The sequence below is a fragment of the Dermacentor silvarum genome, chromosome 4 (genome assembly GCF_013339745.2).
Source record: "Dermacentor silvarum isolate Dsil-2018 chromosome 4, BIME_Dsil_1.4, whole genome shotgun sequence".
NCBI classification, from domain to species: Eukaryota; Metazoa; Arthropoda; class Arachnida; order Ixodida; family Ixodidae; genus Dermacentor; species Dermacentor silvarum.
Window position 1 is genome coordinate 209,803,586 of NC_051157.2, and position 12,630 is coordinate 209,816,215.

At 48.6% G+C, this 12,630-nt stretch overlaps 1 protein-coding gene across 1 annotated transcript in view; it reads right to left on the reverse strand.

The window, feature by feature from the left end:
- Positions 1–12,630, reverse strand: part of LOC119450919 (receptor-type tyrosine-protein phosphatase R) — a 126,351-nt gene that overhangs the window by 65,613 nt on the left and 48,108 nt on the right. Inside the window, exon 4 of the mRNA XM_037714388.2 lies at positions 4,282–4,544. Within this exon, the coding sequence (XP_037570316.1) occupies positions 4,282–4,544 (263 nt within the window). The remainder of the gene's footprint in view (positions 1–4,281; positions 4,545–12,630) is intronic.

Sequence of the window (12,630 nt, forward strand, 5' to 3'; positions counted from 1 at the left end):
CAGGGGACTTCAGGCTACAGTATAACAAACTAAGAATTGGCAGGGAAACTTTCATTTATAATGTTGAAACTGACGTGGACAAAATTAATCCGTAGCAACTCAAAAAGCCTGTCTCAGTTGCTAGACAACCAGCCGGCACGGATGACATTGTGTGTATTGTAAACTGTCGCAGCCTAAAAAATAAGATTATTGAATTTGCCGCCCTCTTAGAAATGACAGAGCCACATGTAGTACTTGGATCTGGAACTTGGTTACACGACACAATAAATGACAATGAAGTTTTTCCAACCTGCTACACTGTCTACAGGAGGGGCTGAAATGCGCATGGGGGAGGCGTTTTTGTTCTCGTTCGCAATACAATATCTACCCTGGTTGACGTTTAAGCAAACTCAACTGAATTTGTTGGGTGCAAAGTACTCTTGAACAATGGCTCGTCTGTGGCATTCGGTTCTTCCTACAGACCACGAACTCAAGAAGCCCGCACCCCCTTTTAAATTTAAGCAACATGTTGCTAACATTACAGACAACGTACATAGTGTTGGCAGGCGATTTTAATCTACCAGATGTAACATGGCAGCATTTTATTCCAGTGCTGGGCAATTCATCACTCCTGTACATGGCCTTCCGAGAAATGATAAATGCTCATTCCTTGTTTCAATTTGTGGAAAAGCCGACACGGGTTACGGCTAACAGTGCAAGTGTACTTGATTTATTCTTTTGCTATGAACTTGATATTGTGTCTTCTGTTACCTCGATACCTGGTATCACTGATCATGATGTTGTCGTCGCCAAGGTGTCCTGCACGACCAGGAATTGTCGTTCTGCGCAGCCACGCAAGGTCTTTTTTTATGAAAGGGGCGATTATACGGCAATATCATGTGAACTAGATAATTTTCTTCCAGAATTTATACGTCTTAGTCCATGCCAAGATATAAACGCAATGTGGGACCTTTTTAAAACTAAAATAGTGTCCTTGAAACAAACCTATGTCCCTTCACGTGTCATTACTTCCCAGCGCCGAGGCGATAAACCGTGGATTACTAAAGAAATTCGTACGATGATAAACAGAAAAAATAGAATATTTCGTAAATATTGCCAGTCGCCTGAATCCTCCATTGTACGCAAAGATGAAGGAAATGAGCAAAAGAATAGCAAAGATGATGCGTAGTTCGCATAACACGTTTCTCTGCAATCTTGGACACAAAATGAAAACTAACCCTAAGGAAATGTGGAAATATGTCAAAAGCAAAAAAAAAAAAAAAAAAAAAATTCCGGTGACGCTATCCCTGACGTCATGGATGACAAAGCCTACGGCACAGATACCTTAGGAAAAGCAGAAGTTTTCAATGCTTATTTTCATTCTGTGTTTTCACGCTCAATTGTCGAGGTTACTCGATTGCATGACGTCAGTGCGTTCACACAGATGAGGGAAATTGAGCTGTCTGAAGCTGGCATTGTATCATTACTACGAAAGATAAATGTTCACTCGGCTCTCGGTTCTGACAATATTTCAAATTTTGTGCTAAAGAACTGCGCATTGTCTGTAGCCTCCTTCTTAACTCTGCTGTTTAAGATATCCCTCCAAGTAGGTGCTTTGCCCTCGGACTGGAAGAAGGCAAATGTTACTGCAATTCATAAAACCGGTACAAAAACGAGAATGTGTAACTATAGGCCAATTTCACTCACAAGCGTTACCTGCAAGACATTGGAACATGTCATTTACACAAACTTAATGGCCCACCTTCAAGAAAATAGCTTTATTAGTCCAATGCAACATGGTTTCAGGGCTGGCTTTTCTTGCAACACTCAGTTGATCGAATTTTGTCATGATATCACAGCATTTATTAACTCAGGTATGCAGGTTGACTGCATATTTTTAGACTTTCGAAAAGCATTTGATACAGTATCTCATACCCTGTTACTACAAAAGCTGTCTTAACATACCAAATACCCTCCTGAAGTGGCTGGAAGCTTATCTTTTAGAAAGAAGCCAACGCATGATTCTTGGTGGTATCCGCTCATCTGACGTTTCTGTATTATCAGGTGTGCAACAGGGGTCCGTCTTAGGGCCCCTACTTTTCCTTATATTCATTAATGAGCTAAGTGAACGTTTGGTTTGTCTTGCCATGTTAGGTTATATGCAGATGACTGCTGTATTTACCATGAAATTTCATATGAAGCTGACAGCGAACAGCTACAAAGCGATTTGAACAATGTTATGTCTTAGTGTTCCACCTGGAACATGACCCTCAATCTATCCAAATGCAACCTGTTAAGATTCACAAACAAAAAACAGCCCCTGACGGCAAGCTATTTCATGAACCCCACACAGCTGTCCCTTGTGAAGGAATATAAGTACCTAGGAGTTATTTTTTCCAGCACTTTAACATGGAATGCGTACATTGATTACAGTGTATCGAAGGCTAGCAGCACATTAAACTTCTTGAGACGCAACTTTAAACAAGCACCGGCCTGTCTGAAGGAAACCCTGTATATGTCGAATGTACGCAGACTTTTGGAATACGCGTGTAGCACTTGGGACCCTTTTACCAAAGTTAACATCGATGCTCTGGAGCGTGTGCAATTGCGAGCAGTCCATTTCGTCACAGGTGATTATGACTATTCTAAAAGGGCTTTTGAAATCAGAAATACTTTGGGATGGCCTCTTCTTAAAGGCAGGCGCAAATATTTCATGGTTTAACGGGCATTGAAAAAGAAAACTACATACTGGAGCCTACATATATATCTGCTCGTACTGATCGCACATTAAAAGTGCGCGAGTTTGCTACCAGAATAAATCTTTTCAAATATTAATTTTTCCCATGCACAATTAAACAATGGAACAAACTCCCGCAAGAAATTGTCCCCGCTCCCCTTTCAACATTTCCACTTGTCCTTCAAAGTTCCATTTCATCTCAGCCTGGGCTCACATGAAAGTTATTGTTTACAGTTTCTTCTCCTCCTTTAGCGATTTGTGCTTGCGATTTGTGCTTACATTTGTGCCTGCTTCTATTTGTGCTTGATTTGTGCTTGCAGGTGAATCTGTGTGATTTATCCTAGCAATTTATGTTTTTTTGCCTTTGTTAATTTTAAATGAAATTTCATAGTTGTTCTGTGGATAATTCCAAATGACATGTCACCAATCTGCATTTTGCTATGTATTTGTTTTTTTTTGTATTTTAATGTTAATACTTCCCCCTACACTAATGCCCCACAAGGGCGCTGTAGGTACTGTAAATAAATGTAAATAAGTGAATAAATATGCGGTGAATAACAAAGTGTTAAATGTTTTTTTTTATCATAGCCCTAATGCATAAGTTGATACTCTTAAGTCGACTCATCATAACCGATACATCGTTATATCTGGTATCGTTATAAGAGGACTGCACTGTACTACTATCATATACTTTTGAAACAATCTTGGCAAAGTTGCAAGGCTTTACAGTAAAATTACACAATTTTCTTACTAACAGCCTCTAATTAGCAGCTAAGCAGATGACATTAACGCTCCTAAATGAAATTAAAATCTAATGAGCATCCGATTCTTTAGCGACAAAAGCTGTTGCACAAAGGCAGCCAGTTTTCTAAAGCTTCGCCACACGAGTTTTAAAAGTCAGCTCTGCCGCAATACATCCGCGTTATGCGGTAAAGCATACGGCTGTTGCAAAGGTGGTTTTGGTTTAGTGCCCTATTGCACCGCCCAGCCAATTTGCGGCCTAATTTTTCTTAAAAAATAATGAAAAGCGCATGTTAGAATCAAGTAAACACCGTAATGAGACATTGTGAGCTAGGGTCATTGCTTGAAAATCTTCCCAGGGCAGGCCAAAAATAGCCCCTTTAGTCACGGTGTACACATTTGTGGACGCGACTTATTTTTGCTATTTATGTGCAGTTGTGGCAAGGAATAGACCGAAAAAAATTAAGCTTAGGGTAAATTGAACATTGTGCTTACCTCAAGTACCTTCATTTTACTTCTGAGGGAAGTCTATCGCTACCGAAAGTCGCTTTGGAGAAGGCACTACAGCGTTTGACGGGAGGTCATTATACAAACCTTGCTAACCTTAAGAATACTGGGATGTGAACATCATTTTATATTAATTGCGATAACGGCTCTTCACTTTTTGAAAACTATTAGAAAGGTATTCAATATTCGATTCGCTACTGACCCTATTCGATTTGTATTCGATACGATTGCAAAAAGCACTATTCACACACCCCTAGATTCATCAATGGTTTATTTGGCTATTTAAAAAGTTAATGATTCATGTCCCTCTCACTTACAAGCCTGGTCTCCGGTCAGGACAGCTGATGTCAATGGGTGCCGTGTGGTTGACAACAGGGGGTGCCTCTTGTCCGATGGAAACCGGCGCCACCTGTGTCTCAATGCTGGGTCTTGTCTGCTCAGCAGCGACAAGCTTTGGCTCTGGCAATGGCTGGCAGACCACATGCTCGGGGGGCGAGCAGTGCGATGGCAGTGGCTCCAGGGGTTGGAAGAAGAGCCCTGGAGACTTGGCCTGACTGCCTCGCTGAAGCCACCAAAGAAGCTGCAAAAAGAGAGATCATCACAATCAAAATTTACACTCCGCCGTTTAAAGGATTGCAGGATGCTTCATGTTTAGAACATGTGTTCATTTATTTATTTCAAGGAGCCTTACAGGCCCCATCTGGAGCAATAACATGAGTCGGGGGGGGGGGGGTATAAAAATAAATTGAGAAACAAGGCAAAGTATAAGGCAATACAGTAGTACGGCGAGACAAAAACCACGAACAGTGTGAAGATAACATTATTGCAAAACAGGGTTACAAATGAAGAAGCTAAATAAAATTAGGGGTGTGCGAAAACCGAATAGCAGATTTCGAATCGAATATCAGAAAATTTAACACAAACTTTTCTGCTTCCAAATTTTGTGCAAAAAACGTAGTGCTGCACATGCTCAGGACGCTAATCACGTTACTTAAGAATAATCTTGCTAGCTATCTGTAACTTAGGTACTTATGAATTGAGATCTATAGTATGCGCTACTCTTACTAAAAGGAACACCAAATTAGTATGCCAGAACTGATAAGAACTCAGTTCGTGTATGAAGGTTTGCTAAATATTTTTTACCGATAGAATGTCTGTAGCACAAATTCTTTTTCTAAATAAAGTTGACTGCTACTGTCAAATAGAATTAAGTGCTTTTTCCCTCTGAAGCTGAAGAAATAATGAAGTTGTCCTAAATGTTTAACAATGGGGTTTTCAGTTTAATAGTGGGCCATACTGGGGTTAATGGCAATGTTCTATTAAAAAATTCTGCTTTCCAGCACTTTTATATCTTTATGGCAGGTGGTATTTGTGGGTTATTGTCAGCTTGTTAATCAAGGCCAACCTGCATGACAGCTAAAAGTGCCTCGGCACTGCTCCGCATGGTCATTAGTGCCGCACGCGTCGGCCGCCCTTCGGTGCCGACGGTAAATAGTTCTCAAATCAGGAGGCCCACAGCACGCTCGCGCGACATTCCCTCCCCCCATTTCTTTTGCGTCCGCGTCCATCTGCCATCCGTGTAAATGCGCCTGCAGCCGAGGGGTGAGCGCGCTGTCACATATTTTCGGGCGCACCATGCAAATCCAAAGCTATTCTTGTAACGGGTCACTCGAAACTGCGAAAAGAAACTGTTGTGCACCTATGAAAGGTGTTCAGAACGAGGGGCCACCACCGTTAAGTAATTTGCATGGCAGCTGCGAACATGCAACGGTCATCCCGTGCACTTACTTTCGTTGGGAAGGCGGTTTGTCGGCTTTCTGAGGGTTGTGCGACTGCTCTCAACAGATCTGCATTATTTCGGTAACCTTAACTTTAGTCGCTGACACCTGACGACGCAGCTCCGATTAGGCCTGATGGGCTAGACAGCGTGGCCAATGGTGTGGCCCGTGATGAAAATTCGCCGCCAACCGATGTGATAATGGGCCGCAAACCGTCGTGGAAAGCTTGTCGCTATGTTCCTAGGGGTGGCTCATCGGTGATCGGTCGTGAAATCACGCGTACAGGTTAGATTAACGACCGTTGAAGCGGAATTCGGATCTGTGGTCGACCGGCCGGCAGCTACTGCGAGCATGAGTGCAAGTTGGTCTGTGTGCTCGCATGTGGGTTGGGTAGAAAGTTCCGAACTGCACAAATCTATCAGCATGCGTGAACACTGAACTCGCATATTCGACAAGATCAGCATGCCTTCTGGTGGCTAGTCGGCCCGATCTTCAGACATGCTTCCGTGCTTTCCACACGCGCTGCGTTTGTTGTTCCCTCGGTTCACGTAGTGTTAATCATTTCAATTGGTACCGTCGATCTGGTCGAACCTTGTGCTGATAGAGATTGCGGCGCTGTGGCTGGTACTTCCACGCTACGGGCGGGAGAAGCGTGCTCCTGTAATCCAAGCGGAGCCCGGGTGGTTGGTCCAGTCACAGGTGGATCTCCACCCGTTCGCCAGGATGGGGCTCGCGGCATGTTGCGATTTGCTTCGCGGCCGTCGTCCTGGTTATTCACCTTGATGGGCTGCATTGCAGATGCTTGGTCTGGTGCAGGAGATCCACACACGTCACAGGTGAATTCACTGCGAGAGGTGGCACTCTCGGGTAATCCAAGCCGGTGATCTCGATCAAGGAAGCGCTGCCTGTGTCGAACCTCGCCCCCCCTCCACGTGGGACGCCGCGGGCAACACTTTTCAGTGGCTAAGAGGGCGAGGAAGCGAAACCAAGCCTTCGGGTTTGGGAGTAGTACCGTAAGGTGACTTTCGGGAGTTTCCTGATGACAGGACTCAGGCCTCCTGTCACTGATGCGGTAGGCCCTCTGGGAAGGGCCGGTGGTCAACCCAACCACTTTAAAGATGAGGGGAGAGATGGCTTCCCAGCCAGAGGCCTGGTGGACAAGGGAATCACCAAGCTCGAGGACGCTACGGCGCCCGGCAGAGGTGTCCTTCACGGGGGGCATTCGGGGAGTTACGCCCCCGCCAACTCGAGTACGTGGGTTGCCCACAACATGACCAACGAGGTGACAGTAGTAGGGTGGGCCGTCACGCTCGCTGGGAGGACTTCGGTCCGACGATGACCCAACGTGAATGGGTACAGGACGTACAGCTCTGGCTAGCGACCCGGCCCTTGGATGTGGCTCGGTAGGTCGACATGCCGGGCTGCACCCTTGTATGGGTGAAGGTCCTGGGAAGGGAGCCCGGCCCTGACTGAACCGTGTAAGGTCGGGGGGATACTGTTTGGCGGGCCAATACTACTTGAACCGCAGCGATGGCCTAGCGGTAGAGCATCCGCCTCGTATGCGGGAGGTACCGAGCTCAAATCCCGGTGCCGCCGGGAACCCACCGGTTTTTCTAATGGGTAGAGATGTCCCCTGGCCTGGTGCTTGGCTGTCATGGGGTCCACATCTCGAAAGAGGGCCCAATAGAGATTTCAGCTCTTGTCTCTGGGCGCCTCTTGTCCAACCACAGACGGCCTTGTGGACGAGCATCCGCCGCGGCTGTGGGAGGCAAGTGCTGCCGCCGGGTACCTACTGGTAAAATAGGTACAAGCGCGCTCCCGGCCTGGTACTCGGCCATTATGGGACCTCAACGCTTGGAAAGGGGTGTTTGACCTCAACCCGAAGGCGTCCCCACCTCAATAGGTGCTTGGGGTGCGGCATGGGAAATGGCCGCCATGGGAGCGCCACAGACATCACTTTATTTCCGTGCTCACGTTGGTTTCGACGGGAATGCAGGGCGCAGGCTCCTTTCCCAAGCGTATCACCCCTGAAGGAAGCCGAACGCCAGGCCGGGGTACGCTTGTACCCCTTTGAACCAGTGGGTGCCCGGCGGCGGTGGGAATCGAACCCGCAGCCTCGGCTGTGGGAGGCTGCGCAATTCGTTGACGGATGTTGGCTTAGGGAATTCGGCGATGGCCCGAAGCTTGGCTGTATCGGGGAGAATCCCATCCTTGGATACGACGTAACCGAGGATCGTCAGCTGCCGAGCTGCAAATCGGCACTTCTTGAGGTTTAGTTGTAGGCCTGCGTTTGTTAAGCACGTCAAAACACATCGTAGGCGTTGAAGGTGCGTTGTGAAGTCCGGCGCAAAAATAACGTCATCAAGGTAGCACAAGCATGTGTGCCACTTCAAGCCACGCAGAACGGTGTCCATCATGCGCTCAAAAGTTGCGGGCGCATTACAAAGCCCAAAAGGCGTTACGTTAAATTCGTATAAGCCGTCGGGTGTTACAAAAGCTGTCTTTGGCCGATCGGCATCAGCCATGGGTACTTGCCAATACCCTGAGCGCAGATCTAATGATGAAAATAATTCTGCGCCTTGCAGACTGTCAATGGCGTCGTCTATGCGCAGGAGAGGGTAGACGTCCTTGTGTGTGATCTTGTTTAGGAGCCGGTAGTCGACACAGAACCGCACAGAACCATCTTTCTTCGTAACGAGGACCACAGGGGATGCCCATGGACTGTTAGAAGGTCATATCACCTCGCAGCGAAGCATGTTCGTTGATTACATGACGCTCTGCAGGAGATACACGATACGAGCATTGCCGCAATGGCGGTTGCGAGCCAGTGTTGATGCGGTGAGTAACAGTTTATGTCCGGCCTAGGGAAGATTGCCCGACATCGAAAGAAGAACGAAATTCTTCCAAGAGGCACACAATTTGAGAGCGCTGGACCGGCGTAAGGTCATCGGCAATAGAAGAATCAAACACATCACTGGACGGTCCCTCACAGGCAGAAATAGCGGTGAGCGCACTAGAACTAGCGCAGTAATTTTCATCGGGCACGTCCATAACTTGCACGTCTTCAATCGCTTCGACATTGCCTAGACATTCCCCTCGGAGCAGCATGACAGGGCATGGGAACGGGTTGCAAACGAAAATGGTGCTGTAGCCCTGCTTGATGTCCACTGTCGCAAAAGGTAGCAGCAGGCCTGTCCGAGTAAGGAAGCGGTCAGATGGAGACAGCAGCGCAACAGCGTCTGAGATTCCGCTGCAGTACATGGGCACGACTGTTGACGCGCGGGGAGGAACGTGGGGGTCATCGTGGACAATTAGCTTGCTCGACAGGGAAGTATTGTCGGTGATCGGCAAGTCTAATAGTGGCGAGAGTTCCATCTCGGCCCGTGCGCAATTGATAACGGCATAGTGGCGCGAGAGGAAATCCCAGCCGAGAATAACGTCGTGAGAACACGAGGTGAGGATTATGAATTCGATGGCGTACAGAACGTCGTCAATAACAACACGAGCAGTGCAAGCCGCTAAGGGGTGGATATGCTGAGCACTGGCTGTGCGGAGGGACAGTCCAGAAAGGGGTGTCGTGACTTTCCGAAGTAGGCGGCAAAGCTTAGGGTCCATAACACATACGGCGGCTCCAGTGTCCACGAGTGCAGATGCACGAACACTGTCAACAAACACTTCGATCACATTTGAAGGACTGCATTGAGGACTTTCACGTTTCGACGGCGCTGCAGCCCTTGCCTCTTGGACTGCGACGATTAGTTTTCCTCGTCCCGAGTTACGGGATGGGGCCGCATCGGCGACACTGAGCGACGGCGTGGAGACGGTGAACGGCGGGTAGTTGGCGTTGGGCGCAAAGTCAGTGACATAGCCGAATGGGGTTTGTAATATAGACGGTTGAACTGGCTTGCCATGGCTGATGCAGCGCTAGGCGGCTGAGCGCGATTACAATAACGAGCGACATGACCGGCATAGCCGCACGCAAAGCATATCGGCCGGTTGTCGGAAGTACGCCATCGGTTTGCTGGGGCAGGTCCCATCCATGTAAGAGGTCGCGTTGTACAGGGCAGATGCCTTGTAAGACGGCATGGCGGGCTGCGGTCGGGGCCTAGCCGCAACGTCGCCATAACAGAGGCACACTCGGAGAGAGTGGTTGAGATCTCGTGACGAATTCAGTGTAGTTTAGTGGAGTGGCTGCAGGACGATGTTGATGCTGGTCTGGCAGGACCTCGGCGATTTCCTGCTCGATCACGCGACGGAGCGTGGGCATATCATTCGATGCGGGCTGTTGCACATGCGGTGGCTGAGCGAAGGTTAGCAAGGTGAGCTGGCGTGCAACTTCCTCTCAAACAAACGCCTTCACTTCTGTCAGCAGTGTTGTCTGGTCGGAGATGGTGGCCAAACCAGCAATGTGTCCATTACGCGATGAAGGGCGATGTGTCAAGGAGCGCTGCCTTCGTAGCTCCTCGTAGCTTTGGCAGAGAGTGACGATGTCGGTCACGGACTGAGGATTCTTCGCAAGCAGCATGTTGAACGCATCGTCTTCAATCCCTTTCATGACATTTCTTATTTTGTCGGATTCCGACATAGTCGCGTTGACTCGTCTGCACAAGTCCAGAACATCTTCGATGTAGCTGGTAAATGATTCACCCGGCTGCTGTGCACGTTCTCGCAAACGCAATTCCGCTCGCAGCTTGCGCACCGCAGGGCGACCAAAAACTGCCACCAAAGAAGTCTTGCACGAGGACCACGTCGGAAAATCGGTCTCATGGTTGCTGTACCAGAGACTGGCGACACCCGCGAGATAGAAGATAACATTGCTTAGCTTTGCGGGGTCGTCCCATTTGTTGTGACCGCTTACCCTCTCATACGTTGTCAGCCAATCCTCCACGTCGGTTTCGTCCGCACCGCTGAAGATGGCAGGGTCCCTGTGGCGAGGCACACCAGAGCACATGACAGACTGAGGAGGCGCTTGCTGGGATGGGGTAGGTGGCACTTGCTGGGATGCGTCTTCTGGCATGGTTGAGCGAAGGGTATGGCATCGAAGCTCCAGGATTCACGCTGTAGGCAGAAGCACTCTCCGCCACTTGTAAAGGCGTTTATTAGGCACCAGCCTTTTGGACCGACCGTTAGTTCAAGAATACCCAAACAGAAAGCAAAATGAAAGCACTTTCACGCATAAAAGCTTTATAACGAGACATACGTAATAAAAAGATATAAATTGTTAAAATCAAGATTGTGCGATAAAATTGAACAAAGTTTGTAAAGGCACGCTTGTATCTACTAAGAAAAAAATGTTACGAAAATTATGAGATTTACAAAATGTATTGCCGTCTATTAGGCACTATCTCCGAAAAAATCTAAATTTTTCATTGAATAGGTATTCCACTACAAAAATTTAACTGCAAGCACTACAGTTGGGTGTGCCTAAAGCCCCTCCATACACGTTTCGCCGACCAGGTTAGTACCGCCAACCTACCCTCCTCCCTCGCTCGAAGCCTCAGTTTCCGGTGTGAAGCGGAAACTACGTAACACAGCTTCTGGTTTTAAGCAGAAGCGACGTCACTGCTGTGCGGAAGTGCGAGCGTGCAAGAAGCAAAAATTCTGGAACCGGAAATCCCGGATGTGACAAAACCGGAACCGGAAGCCCCGGAAGCAGAAATTGCGGAAGCGGAGGCTCAAGTGTTGCACTGCTTCGTATATCGCTAGAAGTTCTCTGTAGTAGGCTGACAAACTTGTCGGGGCGATGGTCGTGATTTCGTCAGTGGAACTGGCGGTTGAAGGGGTCGTTTTCCGAGCTGCAAGTTTCTTGGAGAAGAACGCCAAGGGATGCCAGGTGTTGTCCACGCGTTGCATGAGGGCGGCGCCGATGGCGAAGCTAAATGCGTGCGTTAAGAGTCCCAAGGGAGCGTCTGGCACGGGATGGGTGAGAAGCGTGGCAGTGCAGAGGGCGGCTTTGCATTCTTCGAAAGTTTTCGCTAACGTCGGTGTCCACGTGACGGGTTGGTTTCCTCGTAGGCCAGCCAAAGCATCATGGAGGGGAGCCTGGTAGTCGGCTGCATGTGGCAAGAAATGCCTGTAAAAGTTCAGCATGCCGAGGAAACGGCGAACGTCTTTAGCGGTGGTGGATTGAGGGTAATTTTGCAGGTCCGAGATGCGTTGGGGCAAGGGCAGAGTCCCCTCAGATGAAACTTCGTGGCCGAGGAAGTGGACGACAGATGTGCCTAGCGTGCTTTTTTGGATATTGACGAGTAGACCGTGGTCATCGAGGCATTGGAATAGCAGACGAAGGTGTCTGTGGTGCTCTTCGGCATCGCGGGAAAATACAAGTATGTCCTCCGGGTAAACGAAGCAGAAGTCAAGGCCACGGACGACATTGTCGAAGAAGCGCTGAAAGGTTTGTCCAGCGTTTCTCAGGCCGAAGTTCATGAAGGGAAACTCAAACAAGCCAAAGGGAGTAATGATTGCCGTTTTTGGGACGTCATCTGGATTGACGGGTATCTGTGTGTAGGCCTTCACCAAGTCTAGCACGGAGAACACGTGGCAACCATGAATGCGATGGGCGAAGTCCTGTATGTGGTAGACGGGGTACCTGTCCGGGATGGTGCGCGCGTTGAGGGCACGGTAGTCCCCACAGGGCCGCCAGCCTTCGGTCTTCTTCTGCACAAGGTGGAGTGGCGAGGCCCATGGACTGTCAGAGCGGCGGGCGATTCCTTCACGAAGCATGGCCTCGAACTCTGCTTTGGCTATGTGAATGCAATCCGGGACAAGGCAACGGGTGCGGCAGAAAACCTGGGGGCCTGAAGTGGTCCGGATGTAGTGCATGGTGGTGTGCTGCACTTTGCATGGCAGTCCGCTCGGGCATGTCAATCCGGGAAATTCAGCGAGGAT